At 54.6% G+C, this 20,405-nt stretch overlaps 8 protein-coding genes across 8 annotated transcripts, besides 2 other annotated features; all 8 read right to left on the minus strand.

The window, feature by feature from the left end:
• Nucleotides 1-1,658: 1,658 nt before the first annotated feature.
• Nucleotides 1,659-2,482: a repeat region.
• A 368-nt stretch (nt 2,483-2,850) lies between these two features.
• LPMP_260010 (hypothetical protein) lies at nt 2,851-3,744 on the minus strand (the record flags this gene model as incomplete). The annotated part of the gene is made up of 1 exon (XM_010701521.1): nt 2,851-3,744. One exon carries the CDS (start codon nt 3,742-3,744, stop codon nt 2,851-2,853), a length of 894 nt encoding a protein of 297 aa, XP_010699823.1.
• Nucleotides 3,745-4,654: 910 nt separating this feature from the next.
• LPMP_260020 (Lsm7p protein, putative) lies at nt 4,655-4,951 on the minus strand (the record flags this gene model as incomplete). Its single annotated transcript, XM_010701522.1, has 1 exon — nt 4,655-4,951. The coding sequence occupies one exon, from the start codon at nt 4,949-4,951 to the stop codon at nt 4,655-4,657; it is 297 nt and encodes a 98-aa protein (XP_010699824.1).
• Nucleotides 4,952-5,378: 427 nt separating this feature from the next.
• LPMP_260030 (brix domain containing-like protein) lies at nt 5,379-6,467 on the minus strand (the record flags this gene model as incomplete). The annotated part of the gene is made up of 1 exon (XM_010701523.1): nt 5,379-6,467. The coding sequence occupies one exon, from the start codon at nt 6,465-6,467 to the stop codon at nt 5,379-5,381; it is 1,089 nt and encodes a 362-aa protein (XP_010699825.1).
• A 1,098-nt stretch (nt 6,468-7,565) lies between these two features.
• On the minus strand, nt 7,566-8,021 carry LPMP_260040 (methylmalonyl-coa epimerase-like protein; the record flags this gene model as incomplete). The annotated part of the gene is made up of 1 exon (XM_010701524.1): nt 7,566-8,021. One exon carries the CDS (start codon nt 8,019-8,021, stop codon nt 7,566-7,568), a length of 456 nt encoding a protein of 151 aa, XP_010699826.1.
• Nucleotides 8,022-9,206: 1,185 nt separating this feature from the next.
• GCVP (glycine dehydrogenase/decarboxylase, putative) lies at nt 9,207-12,128 on the minus strand (the record flags this gene model as incomplete). The annotated part of the gene is made up of 1 exon (XM_010701525.1): nt 9,207-12,128. One exon carries the CDS (start codon nt 12,126-12,128, stop codon nt 9,207-9,209), a length of 2,922 nt encoding a protein of 973 aa, XP_010699827.1.
• A 398-nt stretch (nt 12,129-12,526) lies between these two features.
• Nucleotides 12,527-12,738: a repeat region.
• Nucleotides 12,739-13,214: 476 nt separating this feature from the next.
• On the minus strand, nt 13,215-14,105 carry LPMP_260060 (protein kinase, putative; the record flags this gene model as incomplete). Its single annotated transcript, XM_010701526.1, has 1 exon — nt 13,215-14,105. One exon carries the CDS (start codon nt 14,103-14,105, stop codon nt 13,215-13,217), a length of 891 nt encoding a protein of 296 aa, XP_010699828.1.
• Nucleotides 14,106-14,825: 720 nt separating this feature from the next.
• Nucleotides 14,826-15,626, minus strand: LPMP_260070 (hypothetical protein; the record flags this gene model as incomplete). Its single annotated transcript, XM_010701527.1, has 1 exon — nt 14,826-15,626. One exon carries the CDS (start codon nt 15,624-15,626, stop codon nt 14,826-14,828), a length of 801 nt encoding a protein of 266 aa, XP_010699829.1.
• A 3,497-nt stretch (nt 15,627-19,123) lies between these two features.
• Nucleotides 19,124-20,032, minus strand: LPMP_260080 (hypothetical protein; the record flags this gene model as incomplete). Its single annotated transcript, XM_010701528.1, has 1 exon — nt 19,124-20,032. One exon carries the CDS (start codon nt 20,030-20,032, stop codon nt 19,124-19,126), a length of 909 nt encoding a protein of 302 aa, XP_010699830.1.
• Between the last annotated feature and the right edge of the window lie 373 nt (nt 20,033-20,405).

The raw sequence follows: 20,405 nt of genomic DNA on the forward strand, positions 1-20,405 counted from the left end.
GGCGAACCGAGCAAAGAGCCTTTCAGCGCGACGACGCCACCACAGCCACAGTCGGCCTGCTGCCCACTATGGCGATCACCGCAGTCGTCGTGGTGGAGATGTGCATCGCGCTACGGGGACCGTTTAGTCAAGTGCATCCACATGGACTTGACAGCACATCCGCCGACACGCACGTGACAACACGCAAGACAACGGCACCGCTGGTTTGGAAAGAAAAAGCAGACCTAGTGAGCCCCCAACCGATACGCCACGCACTGGGTGTATGGGTCTCCAGTCGCTGTTCTTTTCTATCTTCACGTGTGCTGCAGTTTGCTAGAAGAAGAAGCGACCGCAAGCTGAGTCGCATCGCCTCTGCGGAAGAGCAGCCGCTCTGGTGTGCACCCTCTCAGCGATGTGCCACAGCCCTTGCGCGAGTGCGTCAGATCCGATGACTGCCAGCTGCGGCTCAGCGTTGTTGCCCTGCCTCCTGCCGCCTGATGTAGCGAAGAGATGTCCGTGAGTTCTTCTTGGACGACTCAGGTCAGTACAGACGCTGGGTTGGCGTGGCTTCTCGAAAAGGTGGCGAAGGAGATATGTGTCGATGATAAGAGCAACTGTGTCTTGAAGCAGAGAGCCGAATGGGGGAGATGTCAAAACTGGTCGGTGGGTTGAGGGATACGGCGATGCGTCACAAGATTAGCTGATTAGCACCAGCATGAGCGGGTAGGAGCGCGTACGGAGGAGAGGAAACCCGATGGAGTTGCTTGATTAGAGATGCTGAGAGACGTTGGTGGTACTCGCCATAAAGAAATTTTGCACGATAGGGAAAAGTGTAGAGAAATAGAAAACCAACATCCGCACTCATTATGAAGCGTATCACTGCGGCGTTCGTATTTTTTCTTCCCACTTGTACACTACACGAAGAGACCTTGCCACGCAGCAGATTGGATTGACTGAAGAGAACCACAGGTGAGTGCTCTACCGACGCAGGCACAGAGCATCCTGGCGTGTGGATACGCAGATATGAAATAAGAGACGAAAGGGCCTTTCGTGTAGCAGCGTGTACTCCCCCAACAGAATACACTGTCACGGGCGCCGCCTTCTTGTGTTCGTCACCTTTATCGCATTTGTCGGCGCATCTCGGTCAATGAGGTGGCGGGTGCCAGTGCCACATGGAGTACCACCTATTCATGTCATCTTCGAAGCGCTCCTGGATACATGGAAGGATGCGCCTTGTAAGCCTCCTGGCGTTTGCCAGGAGGGCATTTCCTCTACGAGAAGGCAGCAATACTTCTTGATGAATTCGCTAACGCATCACGACCGCGGCGGATTCAGTACTGCATTATGCTCTTCGCAGCGCAGGCTAGAGCGCTGACTGCACGCCGGAAAACAAGCGGATTACCCTCCTGATTCGCATGTGCACGAGCACTATAAAGCACCAACAACTGGGAATATGGTAGCTCAAGTCGCTAGTGTACCCGGCGTTTCAGCATGCGTAACTGGCGAGCCGCTCGCTGTAGCGACACCACAGAGCATGGGTCTAACAAGCTGGGAGGCGCCCACCTCTGTTCAACGTCCTTCTTCAGCCGGAAGCAGATCAGGGCATCGACGCAGAGAGAGCCGGCGTTTCTCTACCCCTACGGCACTGCACCTCAACCCTGGCCATTCAGGGAACGCGCCGTCCTGCCCTCGTTAACATGCTTTGCCATCAGCGCAGGAGTGACTCGGGTAGACCGCATGTCTTGACGCGACAGGACCGCGCCCACAGCTCAGCCTGACAGCAATCGTGGTGATGTTAGTCGCACGGGTAACGGGGAGTGGTCTAGGCGCCTGCTAGGGGACACCCCTGTCAGGAAGTTGGGCAGCTGCAAGCCATGACCTTCAGCGACCCGACAACCCCGGCGTGCATGCCACGTTTGTCGCTCCGTTGCATCAAGCGATGGCATCCCCTAATATCATGTCATTATTCTTGACAGTGCTATCTGCTAGACTCTCCCGAACTATTAGGGCAGGTGCCCTCGTGCCTCCATCATCGGCGACCGCACCAGTCCACTTGCTCCGTTGTAGAGGGTGTCGCCCACGTGAATGGTGGCGACTTCTTAGTATGGATATCTTTGCGCCTTTGTTGTCCACTCGGGCTCTGCAGACCTCTGAATACGTCCCGCGAATGCAGCACACCACGGCAACAGATCAGAAGCAACGTTGGGCGCACAGTGCTCACATTTTCAGATCCATAGATCTGTTGCAGTCAGACCTCAGTGCGAAGGAGGGGACGGGGGCGTTGTCTGCACCTTTTGCTTCCTTCATGGACATCCGCGTTCGTCTTCCCTGAATACCGTGTGCGTCAGTGCCGCTTCAGGCAGGGCGCTGCCATGAGCATTGGGTGGCAGGGGAGGGCGGGGGTTCCGTCTTCGTCTTAAGCAGCGCACCTTTGACAACAACAGGAGTCATGAGCGGAATTTCCTGAGGGGAAGCATGTACCAGCGCGCAAAAAAACTCATAGAATCTTGTTGAGAGCAGGTGGGTAGCTGTCGCATTCTAGCCAGCATTCGCCGTGCACTGGTACCCCCAAGTAGGCCTGACGGCAAGTCTTCTCACCACACTGCCATTTCGGAACTGTCCACCGACGTTCAGAACCCAAACCGGAACCCAAGGGAAGGATGCAGGCCCTTGACCTCCCCACCAAGAGTGCGTACAAGATCCTGCTACCACGGTGACAGGGTCTATCAAATGAGGAATTACGCGGGCCCGTTGCATCGAAAAGGTGGAGGTCGTACTACAGCAGTAAGCGGCACTTTGGATGGACTTCCTGCGTGTGGCACTGTCGCCGATGGTCAGCCTCCTAGTGCTGATCTCCGCCATACCTGCCGTCTACATTGTCATCGAAAAGATTTCCAGATACTCGTTGAGTCGAACTGAGAGGGCCAAAAAGGATGCCCATGCGAGTTTGTGTTGCCTTGGGGACGCAGTTTCGGATAGCGCTGGGTTTCGAAGTTCCACCCGCACTGGCTTCGGCTTCTTTGGCACCCTTGCACCGTATTCCTCCACCTTAACAACGTGGATCTCCGCCTCACAGCTGAGGAGCTTTAGCACGTGACGCTCCTCAACTCGCACGTAGTCCACAGACCCCTTATAATACTCAATAGACGCCTCAATGCCTTTGTGAGTGCGACACACTTGAATAGTTTTGTGAGGCCCACACGACGCTTTTGTGGGATCGACAGCTTGGATTCGAAAGAGCGTGTAGGCAGCCTTTGGTCGTTTATCCGCTGGAGGAAGAAAGACCTCCGTAGTGACTCGCTGCTCGTCGTAGTACCCCTTTGCCGAGAACTCCTCCTCATTTAGGACAGCGTCGCGCGTTGGTGCACTTCGTTCGTAGAAGACGGCGGGGCCGCCAAACTTCTTTTTACAGGTTACGCGAAGCGTGTGCCGCACGTCTACCTCCACAACACTGACTTTACTATGGAGAAATTGCAGAATAGTGTGAAGGCCCGGGAAGATTCTAGACACGAAGGAGGAGCATCTCGGTGCATCAAAGGCGTTCCTCATCTCTGTCTCAGTGAGCGGTGCAGACGTGAGGTCCTTCTCCGCCGAAAGAGGAATCCCACCCTGGACGCCTAAGTAAATGATCTGTGTGCCAAACTGCGACTTCCACCGAACACCCGGTTTTAAGTATTCTTCCCGGACGTCCTTCGATAGGAGCTGAAACACTATAGTGTCGAGTGTCGCTATCTCAGTCATTGGCAACGGGTACAGCTGGAACATTCGTGTGTTCTTCAGTCGTGCATCCTCGACACACCCGTCGTAGAGCACAAGAGAGGCTGCAGGGGGTCCCAGAAGATAAAAATTGGTGGATCCATGCCGATTCTGTGGGAGCGGGTTTCTGGGGCGCGACTGGTATATACAGGTTGACAGAAAACTCATCTGTGTAGCCGTACCGAGAATAGAAGAAACAAATCACTGCCGTGAGCTCTGCGCTGGGGACTCTCGGAACAGCCTCACTTGCTCCCGCTCTCTTCTCAAGTAACACAGAAAAGGGACTGTAGTAGTGCCTACGAGCAACCATGCCTAGAAAAGCCAGGAGGTGACGGAAGAGAAATAGAATGAACGGATCAAGTACAAGGCAGCGGGGGGACTGCCATGGAGTGAAGAAGGTCTTACAGTTGTGTCACGGGCACGCGGTCATGAGGTGGAAGTGTCAGTCAGAGGCGTCCCATTAGCTACAGAAGCGCAGCAACGTTTTTACTTCGCTTGTCGGTGCGTTTAAGAAATTGCAGCCAATGCCGACAGCGACGTCGACATTTGCGCATCACTTGGCCCCAGAAGGCAGGTGAAAATGACCCGTGGAAGAAGGGGTTGTCACTATGCTTGCGAAGCTCGTGGACAGGATACGTCACTCTCTTTAATACTTGTTCATGTTGTGGTGGTTTTTTGCGGTACGCATTTTCTTTTTTTTTCCTTGTTTACGCGGGGTGTGCGGCACGCCAGAGGCCGGCAGGAGCACAAAACGGTACAGCTCCTCAGCTCTTCGCCGCGGCGGCGAGGACCGCTGTACCATAGGAGACGTCTCCGCTGCAAAGAACACCTCGTACGGCTCGTGTGCCGGATGTAGAAAGGGGACATCTGAGTTGGGTGTAAAGCCAGCGTTCACGGCTGTTCGACAAAGAAAATCCTGCTAGGCAAAGGGGTTTGCAATGCTAGTCGTGTCCCCAGAGAGGATGATGCTTACGGGGCCGCCGCGCACGACACAGGCGCCAATCGTGCGGATGTGTGTGTCGCCATGCCACAACTCTGCATCAGCAAGTACCAAGTTCACATTATTGTCGAAGCCTTTTAGTACGCCGTGCACCTCCTGACCTTTCTGGGAAACCACGACTTTACGATCGAGGTACTTTTCCAAGGACAAAATGCCCTCCTTTTTTTTGAGAATGTGCGCGAGCTCTGCAGACATGAGCCGTGCAGGACGATGCATGTCTATTCTTACTGCAATGTGCTGCTGTGCATGTGCACTGGGGCGTGTTTGTTTTTGTGTGTGGGAGGAGGGGAGGGGAGGGGGGGCAGTGAGGGGGCGTCAGAACAAGAAAAAAAGGAAAGTTTTCGTCGAAAAGGCAGGTCGAGTATCCAAGGGGGAACACCATGCGCCACAGCCAGCTACAGAAGTCCAAAAGGGCGTAATATTGTAAAGAAGGCACTGCGAATCGGGAAGCAGGTGCCCTACAGAGGCTGCAGAGTGTAAAAGAACAGCGCGACTGCCACCACTCACTTAATAGATTTTAAAAGAAAATTCGTTCCTGAGCGCGTTCCGCGCATTACACATTACGAGCCTTACATGTTAGACGAGCCGACAGCATTCCTGACAAGCACATACACACGCGTGTACCCCACCAAAAACCTCCAGCTTATATGTCTGTCTCCGGGCGAGGATCCCCTACTTCTGCCTCGACGCGAGCCCTGCGCCGGGGTTGTTTGGCTGTTTCAGTAGAGCCCTCTTCATTCTCAGCCACACCAGCGGCCATGCCTCGACGGTGTGCCTTGAAGCGGCGGAGGTTGAGCTCATGCATGTCTTGTTTGCCCACGTGTAGCTGGCCTCGAAGGTTATTGAGGCCGTCCGCGTGCACGTTGCCTGCGGTCGACCGCAGCGTAGCGAGCGTCTCCCGGGGTATGCGGCAAGCAACCTTGAACTCCTGCGGTGTAGCAAAGGAGATGCGGCGGATCTCAAAATCGAAGTTAGGTCCGACGTCGAAGAGCTGAATATTTTTAAGGGTCTTTGGGGCCCCTGCGGTGGCCGATGGCTTCTTGAGTGCGTAATGGCGCATGCAGAGGACCGCATTGCCCTTTTCACTAGGAGGCTTGTTTGTGTAGCAGTCCGTGGACGGCGCCACACACGCGTCCTCGCCGTTCTGCGAGCGCAGAGAAAAGAAGAGGACGCGATCACAGCCGTCCAGGTTAATCACGATTTCGTTGCCGCCACGAAAGTAGTCTATCAGAAGACTTTTCAGTCGCAGGAATGCAGGATCAGAGGCGAATTCGCTGCCTTCAAAGACGAAAAATGGCTTTCCACCCGCAGAGCCAGCATCGATGCCTACCGTCTGCGACATATCTAGCCGGTCCGCCGCAACAATGCCAAGCTCTACCATGTCAAGCACGTGAAAGTTGAACTGGCGCCCAATCGTGATGTTATTGGGTCGCTTCTTGTTGCTGGAACCAAAGCAGAACAGCGAGCAGTCGTTTTTGAAGCCGAGAAACTCAAGGTGCTGCCGCCCCTCAAACGGAAAGAAGGCGTTCTTCTTGGCTAACTTCTTGCAGTACGGCTTCGTGATGGCCATCAGGTCCACCATTGCATGCGACACTACATCGGTCAAGGATGCACCCTTCAAGAAAAGCACCCGCTTCGGGTTCTCGATCACTTTGGGCTCGTATTGCTTTAATGCGCGCCGCGTGGTTGAGCTTTTGGCTGTGCGTCGCTTAAAGTCGCCAACAGTTGACATGGCTCGCTTCTAAAAGCCGGGCTTGGTGAAGGAAAATGATGTGTGAATGAAGGCTAGTACGTGTTTTTCGTGGCGTTGGGAAGGAAAGAAGGAGTAGAGCTGCGCACGAGTCCACGAACAAAGTGCTAATCAGCCCAGTGGTGTACGCATGGGAAGCGCAAAAAAGCCGGAGGGGACGTAGTGAAAGATGTTGATCTAAAAAAAATCGAAGGCAGGAGTATCACCACATCTGACGTCATAGAGCGGCGTTGCGAGCAGGAGAGTAGCAGGGCTGTAGGAAGGGTCGCTGCACGCCGTCTGTCCACATGGAAACGGTTCAGCATAAAACAATGAGGCGGAACTAAAGGTGGAGACGTTCCCCTCACCGTTTTTGAAACACATCGAGCGCGTCACTCCCTCGCAAGAGTGGTGGGTCCGCGGCAGAAAGAGAGAGAGAGAGGGGGGGTTGGACAATATGGGAGGGCGATTGGTTGCCCATCTGCTGCTGCCGACACGTTTAAACTCAGCAAGCAAGAGAAGCAGAGAGAAGTAGACAACAGAGAGCACCGCATCGCACACACAAAAGGGTTCTGCTGTTAATTCCCATGTCATCCGTGGGCGAGCAGTAACCGGAGAGGGCAAGGGGGTGAGTGGTGATTTGAGTGGGATGTTCTCCGTCACACCTCCTCGCGTGGCTTATGGAATGAGGAAAAACAAGCACATCGGTGAAGCTACATGGAAGGGGTAGAACCGTCACGAAAACAATGCAAGAGAAACACAGCAGCTTCAGGAAAGCGGCGTCGGAGGGAAGGATGTGTAGAACAGAAGCCAAAGTAAGGAAGGCAAAGGGCCAACGCACAGAGTGAAGAAAGAACGCGTTTTGGTTTCTGTAAACGTCATAGAAAGGGGGGGGGGGCGGAGGAGGAAGAGGGATTCCTCGTGCTCTTCTTTGGGCTCTCTCCCATGAAAAGAGCACCATCAGAGGCGCACACACACACAGAGAAAGAGGAGGGGGAGGGGAGGGGGGAGGGGGCAATCACAAAGTAAAGAAGAAAACCGACTCAGAGTGCAGAAAAAAATGTTTTGTAGCACGCGTCGCGAAACTCGGGAGGAAACGCCTTATGGCTTCACCTCCTCGAGCTCTATGAGGACTCCGCCACAGTCCTTTGGGTGCAGAAAGATCACAGGGTTGCCGTGCGCACCGATCTTCGGCTTCGCGCCGAGGCAGCGAATGTTCGCCTCCTTGCAGGTCAACATCGCAGCGGATATATCCGCTACTTCGAGGCAGATGTGATGCAAACCTCCGTCCTTGTTGCGCTCCAAGAAAGCCGCAATCGGACTGTTGTTACCAAGAGGGTGAAGCAGTTCAATCTTTGAGTTGGGCATCTCCACAAAGACTGTAATAACGCCATGCTCCTCCTGTCTCACCGGATCGCTGACCTTTACGTTAAAGAGCCGCTTGTACACCTCGCCAGCTTCTACAATGCTTCGACTCAGAGGAACAGCGATGGCCACGTGGTTAAGGCGCCCCAGATTCGCAGGCATGGCAAGAGAAGCTATGGAGCGACGGAACATGGGACTCGAGCGGAGATCTGGCGGGGCGCGAAAAAAAGAGGAGCGTAGGAGAGGCGCAAGCGCACGTAAGAATCAAAAGATGCGATGCGCTGGTCGAGGTACAAAGCAGAAGATACGCTGGCGGGGGAAAAAGGAAGCACACAGCGAGTGATCCGGTGTATCCAGCGGGAAGGCAGCAATGGGAGAGTAGATGTAAATTGGGGAAGCGCGGTAGCAAAAAGGTACAACGAGAAAAACAAAGGATACAGAAATCGCCGACAAAGTGTCATTCCTACGGCCCGACAGCGTGCCACCAGTGCAACAGGGAGAGCGAAAAGAGAAGGAGTACTCGGGGGAAAGGTGTTTGAAAGAGGGATGAAGCCTTTCTATCCACGACGCAATCGATGCGTTGAGGTCAGTGGGTGCAGTTTCGGCATTTGGCGGTCTGTGCACTTGTTGTTAGAAGACTGGTTCATTCACGTACTTCCGAAAGAAATGCCCCCCTCTTCCAGACGCACGCGAGCAGCGAGTACCATGAACGTCCCCTACTCCATGCACGGTGGCATGCACACCAGCGCTAACAGCAGTTATTGTGCAAGAAAAAAAGCTACGAGCACATCGACTCTCTGAGCTAGGCAACTGAAGTGTTATCCCATTCCGGCCAGGGTTCGTTTCGATCACACTCATACTCGCACACGTGCAGAGAAGGGTAGAAGAGATCCACTCACTCGCACAGCGAGTGGAGAAACCAAGTGTGGACAGTGACAAATTAGATGGTGGGATAAAGAAATCCAGCCACATTGACGTAGCACGAAGCAGGGGGCAAAGGGGCAACACGAGTCCGATCTATTATAAACGAAAAAGTGCGAAGTGGAAGTACGTACGATTATGAAATCAGAGGTGCTGGGGTGTAGTCGACAGAGAAAAACCGATACAGTGATGAGTAGTACTAAGAGAACAAGCTGCCCATCAAGGTGAAAGACAATAGAAGATAAGGAATGCATCACTGTCACAGATATAGTGCAACTCCTCCGCATGGAGAACCTCACACCAACACACAGGGAAACATATCAATGCCGAGTCCTCTCACTCCTCACAGCAAACAGTAAAAAAAAAAAAGGAAGGAGTAATGAGCCCGTGGATGGGATGGAGTACCGGTGATGTACACAGTTGCTCTGAAAACGCTGAAGGCGAGCAGCTGTATCGCTAGTTGTAAAACTCCAGCGGGACGCATGAGCACATCAGGTTGAGATCTCCATAGGCATTGTCGATGCGACCAACGCTTGGCCAGAACTTCTCACGGTGCTGGTGCCGGGTGGGATAGGCAGCAAGCTGCCGCGAATACGGGCGGTTCCACTCATCTGCCGTCACACACTTGGCCGTGTGCGGCGCATTTGTTAGCATGTTGTTGTCCATTGGCTGATCGCCACACTCCACTGCGGCGATCTCATGGCGGATGGAGATGAGAGCGTCAGCGAGGCGATCCAGCTCCTGCTTCGACTCACTCTCTGTTGGCTCAATCATGAGCGTTCCCGCAATGGGGAACGCCAGCGTTGGCGCATGGAAACCGTAGTCCATAAGTCGCTTCGCCACATCCTCCGCTTCGATGTGGGCGCTTTTCTTAAACGGGCGAAGATCAAGAATGAACTCGTGGGCGCAGAAGTCCTCGGGTCCAAGGAAGCAGATGGTGTAGTGCTTCTCCAGTTGCTTCTTCAGGTAGTTGGCATTAAGCACGGCGTACTCGGTGCAGGTCTTGAGGCCGTGAGACCCCAACATCGTAATGAAAGCGTACGAGATTGTGGCAATGGAAGCTGACCCGTAAGAAGCCTGCGACACCTGCCCAAACGGCCGTGATCCGCCGACAGAGGGGCCATAGGTGCTATTCGGAAGGAACGGTGCGAGGTGCTGCCGTACCGTGATCGGCCCTAAGCCCGGACCACCACCGCCGTGCGGGATAGAGAACGTCTTGTGCATGTTAATGTGGCATACATCCCCGCCGATGAAGCCGGGCCCAGAGTAGCCGACTAGCGCGTTGAGGTTAGCACCGTCGATGTAGCACTGACCACCGTGCTCGTGCACCATAAACGTGATCTTTCGAATATCCTTGTCGTACAGACCGTAAGTGCTGGGGTAGGTAATCATGAGACAGGCAAGGCGCTTCGCGTGCTTCTTACACTTGGCCTCCAAGTCCACGATATCCACACGGCCGTCGTCCAGGCACTTCACTGTGACAACTTTCAGCCCTGCCAGCACCGCCGAGGCCGGGTTGGTGCCGTGTGCACTAACAGGAATGAAACAGACATCGCGGTGCCCCTCACCTCGCGACTCGTGGTAGGCGCGAATGATACGCAGGCCGGCGTACTCGCCCTGGGCACCGCTGTTTGGTTGAAGTGAGCAGGCCTCCATGCCTGTGATGTCGCACAGCCTCTGCTTCAGGTCCATCAGCAGTGCGTGGTACCCGCGTACCTGGCACTCTGGAGCGTAGGGGTGCAGCGCGTTGTACTCTGGCCAGCTCAGCGCCTGCATCGCAGCCGCCGAGTTCAGCTTCATGGTGCACGACCCAAGTGGGATCATTCCGTGAGCCAGACCGTAGTCTTTACGCTGCAGGTGCTGAATGTAACGCATGAGCTCCGTCTCGCTCTTGTAGCTGTTGAAGACAGCGCCTTGCATGAACTTGGATCGGCGCTGAAGTGATTCAGGGATCACAGAGATCGTTTCGGCAACGCGCAGAAGCGCCTCCATGTTTGGCGCGGACATACCCGCAGCCTGCAGCAGCGCAATAATATGGTCCTCCGTGGTGGCTTCGTCCAAGGAGATGGACACATACTTCCCGGACTGCTCCACGAAAATGTTGATCCCCTTCTCGGCACACCGCTGGACATAGTCACCCGCCGTCATGTGGCTTCCCTCCATCGAGAAGGTGAGTGTGTCAAAGTAGGTGTCGTTCATCGGGGCAAAGCCGAGCGACTCCATGCCGACGGCAAAGAGCTTCGTCTTTTGGTGAATCTCTTTTGCCAGCTGCCTCAATCCTTCCGGGCCGTGGTAGATTGCGTAGAAGGCATTCACGTTGGCGAGCAGCGCCTGTGCCGTACAGATGTTCGAGGTAGCACGCTCGCGCTTGATGTGCTGCTCGCGCGTCTGCAATGCCATGCGGATTGCCGGGTCACCAGCATTGTCTTTGCTGATGCCCATTATGTGACCCGGGCAGAAACGCTTGAGGTCATCTCGAATGGCCATAAAAGCGGCGTGTGGGCCGCCGTAGCCCAGCGGAGTTCCAAAGCGCTGTGCACTGCCGACAACAACGTCCGCCCCCATCTCGCCGGCCGGCATGATCAGGCAGCTCGCCATTACATCCACGCTGGCGCAGCAGAGAACATTGTTCTCCTTGGCTCTCGCAAAGACGGCGGTAAAATCGTGCAGCGCGCCCCTTGCGTCCGGGGATTGAACAAAAATACCACTCAACTCGGCATCCGCCAGGTTGAGTACCTGCACATCGCCGACGACTACCTCTACGCCCAGGGGGTGAGCGCGAGTGCGGATCATCTCAAGCGATGATAAGAATACGTCTTGCGACACGAAAAACTTCCTTCGCTTCTGGCGATGATAATTCAGAGCCAGGTACATGCACTCCCCCGCAGCCGTGGCCTGGTCGAGCAGAGACGCGTTGGAGATGGCCATCTTTGTCAGGTCTGTCACCATTGTCTGGAAGTTGAGGAGTGCCTCGAGACGGCCCTGAGAGATTTCGGACTGGTACGGGGTATACGGGGTGTACCACATAGGGTTCTCCAGCACGTTGCGCACAATCACAGCTGGGACGATGCACTCATAGTACCCCTGTCCAATCATGCTCTTCAGCACTTTGTTCTGTGCACCTAGACTCTTCAGGTAGGACAGCATCTCCGTCTCGCTCAAAGACTTGAATTCCATCAGCGGCGGGCGAAGAATATCGCTCGGCAGTATTGTGGTCATTAGCTCCGTGAGACTTTCCTTGGCTATAGTCCTCAGCATTGCGGCCGCCTCCTTACGTGTGGGGCCGATGTGACGATTCAAGTACGCATCCGTAGACGTGCAGCGTGTCATGACCACCGGCGTGAGCACACCGTTCGAGCAGAGAAAACGGCGAAGCATCAGAGCGATCGCCGAGGAAAGTAAGAAGGGCGACCCCCGATGCTCCCCAAGTGAAACAACTAAACGATAGCGGGAGCGAAAGAAACGAACAGAACGCCTGCCGATGTTCGCTGTGAACACTGATGCGGGACTTATTAGTGAATGTATGTGTGTGTGTGTGTCAGCAGCGCGCCTGTCGCCAGCGGCAATAGCGCCTAAGGACAGGAGGGATGTGTAGCAGAAGAGAACGGAGCAAAAAGAGGGGAGGAGATGGTAAGAGTGAGGCAAAGTGAAGTGGTCTTCCTCTGTTCAACGTCCTTCTTCAGCCGGAAGCAGATCAGGGCATCGACGCAGAGAGAGCCGGCGTTTCTCTACCCCTACGGCACTGCACCTCAACCCTGGCCATTCAGGGAACGCGCCGTCCTGCCCTCGTTAACATGCTTTGCCATCAGCGCAGGAGTGACTCGGGTAGACCGCATGTCTTGACGCGACAGGTCCGCGCCCAAGGCTCTGCTTCGCAGCAGTCGCGGTGGGGTTTGCCGCACGGGTAACGGGGAGTGGTCTAGGCGCCTGCTAGGGGACACCCCTGTCAGGAAGTTGGGCAGCTGCAAGCCATGACCTTCAGCGACCCGACAACCCCCGGCCTGCATGATGTGCGTCTACTGGAGTGCATCACAATGATGAGCAACGTAGAAAATGGTGTGCTGAACAAGAACGCGCCGCAGGATCACATACTAGACAACTAGGAAATGTGTGTGAGAGGTGGTAGCGTGTCGGAGCCCATGCAACGATGAGAGCGTAAGCGCGAGAAAAAAAAAAAGGAAAACTTCACACAGAGCTGCATGTGGTGCTGCTAAACACAACAAGTAAGACTCGCCAATTCCGTTCCTGTGCACAGGCAGCACCTCGACGACATGCCGGCGCACATTTAGGGCAGACACAAGCCACAACACTGAGAGTAAGCGACGGGTGAGAGTGGAGAGACGGCGTCGGTAACACGTGAAACGCGCGTACGCGTTCCGTTCTGTGATGCTAAATTCGTTGCGATTTGAGGTCTCTTTACTTCGGCCATCTTTACCCCAGTGCCCTGACTACTCTGTCGACATGTCAGGCGTGCAGTGCGATGTTTGACAGACCGAAGAAGGGGTGGTTGAGCGCCTCCGCCGCGCTGCACCGAGACGCCGGATCTAGGGCGAGCATTGTTGACAATAAGTCAAGCGCTTCAGAGGGCACAAACGGCAGCAGCGCCGGCAGGCCAGTTCCCTTCTTTTCTTCGAAATACACCTTCTCCCAGTCCGGCAACTGGCGGTAGAAGTTACACGTTGCGCCTGTGGGGGTGCCGAATACGTCAAAGATCTTCGCAATTTGGTTGATATCCCCATCACCTGTGAAGAGAGGGCGTCCGTGACCCCGCAGGAGCTCGGCAAAGACGCACCCGGCCGCCCACACATCCACCTCGTACCCGTAACGTCGATGGCCAAAAAGCAGCTCTGGTGCACGGTACCAGCGTGAGACCACCTCGTGAGACATGTCCGACCCTAGTGGGCGACTGAGACCAAAGTCGCCGAGCTTGAGGCACCCGTCCGCAGCGACAAAGCAATTTGAGGGCTTTACATCGCGGTGTAGAATACCGCTAGCGTGCATTGAGTGTAGCCCAGTAAGAAGCATCCGCAGATAGGACTGCGTCAACAGCAGCGGAAGCGGGTGAGTCGGTCTGCACTTGCGCAAAACACATGCCAAGTCTTCCACACAGCGCTCCATGACGACAGCCATGTGGGACCCATACGGTGTAATTTCGATTGTCTTTACGAGAAACGGCGAGTCAAGACGAGAGGCAATGAGAAGCTCCCGCGCCACCGGATGCGGAATCCCTTCCGTAAGCCGGGGCACGTGTAGCAGCTTCACAGCAACCGTCTGCCCAGTTGCTTTGACCGTGGCCATGCGCACACTGCCAAATTGGCCTTCCCCAATAACAGGGCCCAGTGTGTACTTCTCCATGCTCTCCGAGACAGAGGGACAGAGAGCGAGGCACAAAGATGAAGAAATGAGAAGACCGTGAAGCAGATTGTGAAATAGTTCACGGCACTTTTTCGAATGTGTCCCTGCTCCAGCATACGGCACAACTACCACCGCATCGCCACGCCTGAGCAGCAGGGTGCACTGCAATGTCACCCCGGTGGTGTGCTGTGCTGGAAAACAAAAAGGGGTGAAGTGTAGAAGAAGAAGGGGCCCAGCAGTGCCACTGTTGAGATCGCGGAGGCATGAGGAGAGAGAGAGAGAGCTCTGGCACACGCGCTGAGGGAGACAACGAGAATGAGATCAGGAGGGCGCGTTGGGTGTACTGTTTTGACGCACAGTACGCGCCACTGCTACGGAAGCGGGTGAGAGTGAGAGTGGGCACGAAAAGATATGCAGAGCGCCTTCACCGCAGTGCTCACAACACTAAGAAAGGGAGTGGATAAAGGAGTCGATGAGAAGCCCTCAGACAGGACAGTTAGCTGGTAGTGTCTGCTGCTCTCCTTGTACGTTTGCGTTCCGGCATTTCTCTTCGCTTTATCGAGGCAACGTATCTCTGAAGACCTCGTCACAACGCTGTCAGCGTAAACGCACTTTCCGGGGGTAAGCGGTGGGAAAGGAGAAGCGTTGCCTTTCTTCCACAGCCCTTCCGCCTTCCTGGATAACCCGAGCGCTTCTTCCTCTGCGCCTCTCATTCTCCTTTCAGGTGGTCGCATCATCGCGAGCGAGTGTCATTGCGAGCTCAAACTTTGATCTCTTCTTGGGCAGCTGCGGAGACCCCTCCACTGATGCACCGCTTTCCAGGGGTGCGACGGCTGTCAGGCTTGTGGCTGGGTTTGGTGGCTGCTGTTGTTCATTTGTTGCAGTTACGGTCGATACGACACTTGATGCTGTCGTAGATGTCGTCTGATGAGCAGCAGGTAGAGGCGTTGCTGGCAAAAAGTCCAGCACTGAAGCACAGGTGGAAGCTGTTGGCGCGCTTGCCTGGAGAAGGTTTTCTACCTCGATCATGGTGGTCTGCATCTTCTCCACCGGCGCATCGACCACATTTGCTGAATCGGATACATGTGAAGCGTGCAGCTGCTCGCGTTGCCGCAACAACTCGGCCCGCACAGCCGCCACCACTTCTGCGCGGGGCCGCTTTTGCGTACTTCTTACCTGCCTCGCCATGACGGCGCGTTGCCGCTGAAAGTGACCCATCTCGACAGCCCGGGTACTGTTGGTCTCAACCACCTTCAAGGAGGGAAATTCCCGGTTTCGATTGCTGCAGCTCGTCTTTGTAGCGTACCGCTTGCTGGCGAGCTTCTCTGATCGGCCGCCGAGAATCACCTCTTCATCCTCGGCCTCTTCCTCTGCCTCGTCACTGGCTGAGTGAAAGTCGTCACTCACATCTTCTTCTCCATGTGCAGTCGTGCGCTCGTTGGCTTGCCGCTCGGAAGCACCACACTTGGCCTTTGCCGCGAGGTTTTTCTTAAAGGACTTGAGAAACTGCGAGACGTTCATTATCAGAACAACTACGGAGGGCTCCGCCACTCCACCGGATAAACCCCAAAGCCATAAATGGCGCAAGCGTAAGGAAGACAGGGAGAGGGTGGGTGTCAGAGAGTAAGAGCAACACAAGAGAAACGGCAGCAACACAATGCGCAAACAAACCAGTAGAGACACCAGTCTCATTTCAACCAATGCGGGTCGTGGTGGACAGCTGACAAGCACGATATTCACGTAATCCGGTCCCTGCCGCCACGGTGACAGACGCAGAGACGCCCGTCGCAGAGGACACATGAAAACGCTCCCGTGCGAGGAGCAGTCCTCTGCTTCCACAGGAGAAGCCCAGAGGGACTGGAAGCATTCATGGGAAAGCGAACTTAAGGAAGAGTCAACCATATATGCCCATACAGGTGTATTCTCACTAACACGCATACACGCAGACTAGTGGTGGGTCTCCCAGCTAGGGAAAGGCCAGACACAGGCGCACGACGCCCGAGAAAAAGAGAGAAGAGCTTGAAAGCCATAACAGAATATATTCAGAGAACTCGGCGCGGACACTGAGAGAACGTACACACTAGACGCGGTACGAACTAGAGAATGTAAAACACGCCACGTACAACACTGGAAAAAGAACGCAGAGGGAAACGGGAGTGTGATGGGCCGTAGGAATGAAAATGGGTAACATAAAGTCGAATGCACCTCTGGAAGCGATGTACTGCCGGAAATGGGGGAGGGGGGTGAAGGAAAGAGACAGCGGGACGAGGAAGCGCGCCACAAACAAAATGACGTCCCACCAAAAAAGAGCGCACAGCAGCGAAAGGGCCACAGAGCACCAATCGCGTGTGAGTGTGTTAGAGGTCATCAGAGGAAACAGACGAAGGCCCCCTATCGCAGGAGGTGCACACAAACTTGAGAACCAGCACGAACATGCGTAGACATGCGCTGCTAATTCAAAAGAAAAGGAGATGAGATGAGAGCAAAGAGAACCTGCGAAGCAGGCCAACAAGTTTGTTGATGAACAGTGGAGAGAACGGAGAGAGGGAAAGGGAGGCGGGAGTATGCGCCGTAGGTCTGTGGCGAAGGCAGACGAAGCGTTAGAGAAGAAGAGGGTGCTCGCAAGAAAAAGGAAAGCAGAGGTAGGAATAGGCGTGCCTCAGTAAGAAGATCAACCATACGGATATTGCGCTTCTCGTGGCGCTACTTCAAGAGCGCTGGCGCACAGCATCTTATTGTGCGTGATGGTTTAATAGCAGACACGAACAAAAGACCTCCGAAAAGAACATTAACTCGACAGCTCTTCTGCTTGAGATGAATCACGACAAGAAGAAGAAAGGAAACGTGAACTACACAAACGCAGGCACACGCACCTACGTTCCCCCTATCACTACCACCACACTCAAAGGCCACAAACGAGAGTAAGAGACAGTGACAGCCCACAGCTTCGAAGGCATGTGCTTCTCTAAACTATCCGAGTCAGTTGAGTGCTGGCATCCTCATACACATACGCATGCACCGATCACAGCAGTCTGCCCATCACATTGTACCGAGTAATCCTCTCACTCTTGTGTAGCGCTCGGCCGTACTGGTATTGATGGCATTTAGACAAGCAGAGCAGCAAAGGGAAAAAATATGTAGAGGTGAATCGGGTAGCTGCAGCCAACAAGAATGAACCGAATACCTCGCACGTATGGCAGCTAGAGAGCCCAGAAGGTCAAGCACACACACACAGTAAGAAGGAGAGACAACAATTAGAGGGGCATCTGCCGCAAAGAAACACAAGAAGAGTGCAACTGGTGTACAGAATACATCAGTCAACATGAAGAAACTAAAAGCAGTAGGTAAAGGGGGAAGTGGAGCAGGCTGGGAGGAAGCTGAATTTTGGTTGCCGTGCTTTGTGGTTTACGTACAACGGGACTTCGCTTTTCCCCTGTTGGTAGGTCGGTAGTAAGGGACTTGACTGATGATGAGAGAAAGGGAAAAAAACGGCCGAAGTGCGTTCCTTAAACGATTTTGGTTGTACTCATCCGCTTAGCTTCGAGCAATGCCGAGCTCCTCGCTGAAGCACCATGGCAGCAACAAGACACGGGAGGCAGTGTCACCTTTCACTTCGACGTTTTTTTCCACAAAAGGATGGTCAGTAGAGCGCTTGTAAAAGTGCTTCGTCGCCTGCCCAGAAAGCACACTTGCTCGCAACGAGCCTCATCTCCGCCTCGACGAGCAGTAAATGGAGGAGTTCCCCTTTGAGGAAGACGAAAATATTTTTATGCAGTCAATTGATCGATTAAAAAGCACGACTCCTCAAGCAGGGCTCCTCCGCCACTCGTCGCTTCTTCCTAGGAGAGAGTCGGGACGCTAACCGTATAGGCGATGAGAGAGCGAGTGCAGTAGCGCATTCCATAGCGGCAGCACGGCGGCGTGAAGAATGCCGTCCCTCTGCACTAATGCGATTGGGAGTCGTTGAAAAAGATGCTCACTAGATGCCGACAGAACCTCAGTCGCTGCCGCGGAGCCGGTATCCTCGATTTCCTCGCCCTCAGCGTTGTCGTGGTCACTGAGACTATCGCTGTTGTTTCCGTCAGAGAGGAACCGCGACCGGCATCGAGAGATCCGCAGGACTTTGTCGTCACGCAATCATTCTGCTGAGGCACCATCCGTGTCCTTCAGATGTCGCCCGGTAAGAGTGAGGGAACCCTGTTTAGCAACCGCCAAATCTGGTTTGTTGCGCGGTCGGTGGACCAGTGCACGATCATGTTGCTGACAGCGGCCTGCTTCACGAGTGGCAAGCATGACGTGGCACCCACGGCACACTCGCTGCGGAATCAGCGACAGATACGTGGGGATGGAGCACATTTGATTTGTACAAGAGGAGCAGAAAATGCCGCCGCAGCAACGACAATGATGGCGGCGGCGAAAGAAATTAAAGAAAACCCCGCACAACTCGCATTGGGAGGTAGAGTTGTCCGCCTTCCATGGCCCTAGGGACACATCAAGCGACATCTCCACGTGAAGTGGTTAACCCTGTGTCTACTGAGTTGTGCATACATGTGTACGCACGTGAGTATCGATAACGCTGTCGGACAGCGGCATAGATAGGCGAGGGTGTCGATAGGGTAAAAGAGATGATGAGATACATCCACGGAAGCACATGAAATGCGTTTGCTAAAGGCACAGGTGAGTCACCGTCATCCGGCAGCGCGCCTGGGAAGTACCCACGTGAAGGCTCTCAGTCGGAGCGCCTGTGCCTCAACATAGAGCACCAATGTATAGGAAAAAAGCCACTGTGAGAACAAAATGGGAAGTCTGTCGCAGACTGAGCGTGATCGGCCACACAGCTCGCTCATGGATAGCGGTGATTTTTCTGCGGCGTCAGTGTCGACAAGTACACACACATACCTACACACAAAAAGAAGCGCAGAGAAAAGAAAAACAGTCGAGGGGGAGGACAGAAGTGTAGTCTACATCGGGCACCGGCAGTACCTCGTGAGTGCCCCTTTGCCATGGTGCAGACTTCTCTAGCCTGTGGTCGGAGCAGCGTCCGTAGGACTCCGTGTCAGCGTGGCTCCTTTCACAGATCGCGCACTCGTGTAACAAGGCGTGTAGCGTGAGTCGTTCGCCACACCCGAAGACGGCTGAACGGTCATCATCGTTGGGACATAATCCCCTTGCTGGGCGAACAGACTCTCGCCATCACCTCGTCGAACCTCCTTGCTTGACTGTGCTGCAACATCCAATACAAACTCCGGCATCGGCACTGAGGTAAAGCGGTAGAGCTGAAAGGCAAACGGCTCGTGCAATGGGCGGGATCTCGGCGCTTCGACAAATCCGTAGGGTAAATCAGCGGGAGCAACACTGACGAGTTGCCGGAACGCAGCCACGTCAGGCAGGGCAATTCCGCGTAGCAGCGTGCTTATGTTGGGTAACGGGGAGGGAGAGGCAGGCACAGACTGCGCTGCAACCTTTAGGAAAGCTTGATCGGTGTTTAGCGGCTCCCTCGCCTCGCTGGCAGAGCGCAGGAGACTTGAAAAGCGCTGCCGCGTAGCTAAGATCCCCACTAGCTTCTTGAGTGGCCTAAGAACAGTGCGTCGAGCACCCACATCACTCAGTGGCTGCGCTTCCTGAAAGGAGTTGTCCGTCGAGGCGGCCATCAAGGCATCGTAGTACCGAAATGACACAACCCTGCGGCGATTCCGGTCTCCCTGCAACATCTCTTCGTGCTGGTGAGCTGTAGCTGCTTTGCGTGCTGCGTAGACCGCTTGAACCTCTGAATCCGATGGTATCGGGGCGCCGACGCGCCGCCGCGCCGATGAGCTGAGGTGTGCGAGCTTTCGATTGAAATGAATGCGCTCCATTAGCTCCTGATAAGACGGCGCTGCATGTTGTGGACGGGTGCCACTCCACTTCGCTTCGCCATTGGGAATCATCAGCGTCAACTGCCCACGTCACTCGGTTCAAAGGTGTTTGTTTAAGGCACTAGCGAGAAGTGGGCAGAGTCAAGGACTCACCGATGCAACTGAGCTCCAGCGCTGTGGCGCTACTGCAGCACTGTCATTAGAGGAACCGGAAAAGAGGGAAGGAAGGGGGTAGAACAAATGTTGGCGCACATGCGGTAATGGCAAGTTAAACCCCAACAAGTGGCAATGCAGTTGGTGGGTGTACGCTGCTGCGAACGCAGAGCTGAGAAGCGCACTAGCGGGTTGAATTCGTTAGGGAGCGTCTAGCGAGCTTTATCCCTGCAAAACCTTTGGGATAGACGACAGTCTTCAAATCCTCAGCTAAATTGGAGGAAAATCAAGG

The sequence above is a fragment of the Leishmania panamensis genome (genome assembly GCF_000755165.1).
Source record: "Leishmania panamensis strain MHOM/PA/94/PSC-1 chromosome 26 sequence".
NCBI classification, from domain to species: Eukaryota; Euglenozoa; class Kinetoplastea; order Trypanosomatida; family Trypanosomatidae; genus Leishmania; species Leishmania panamensis.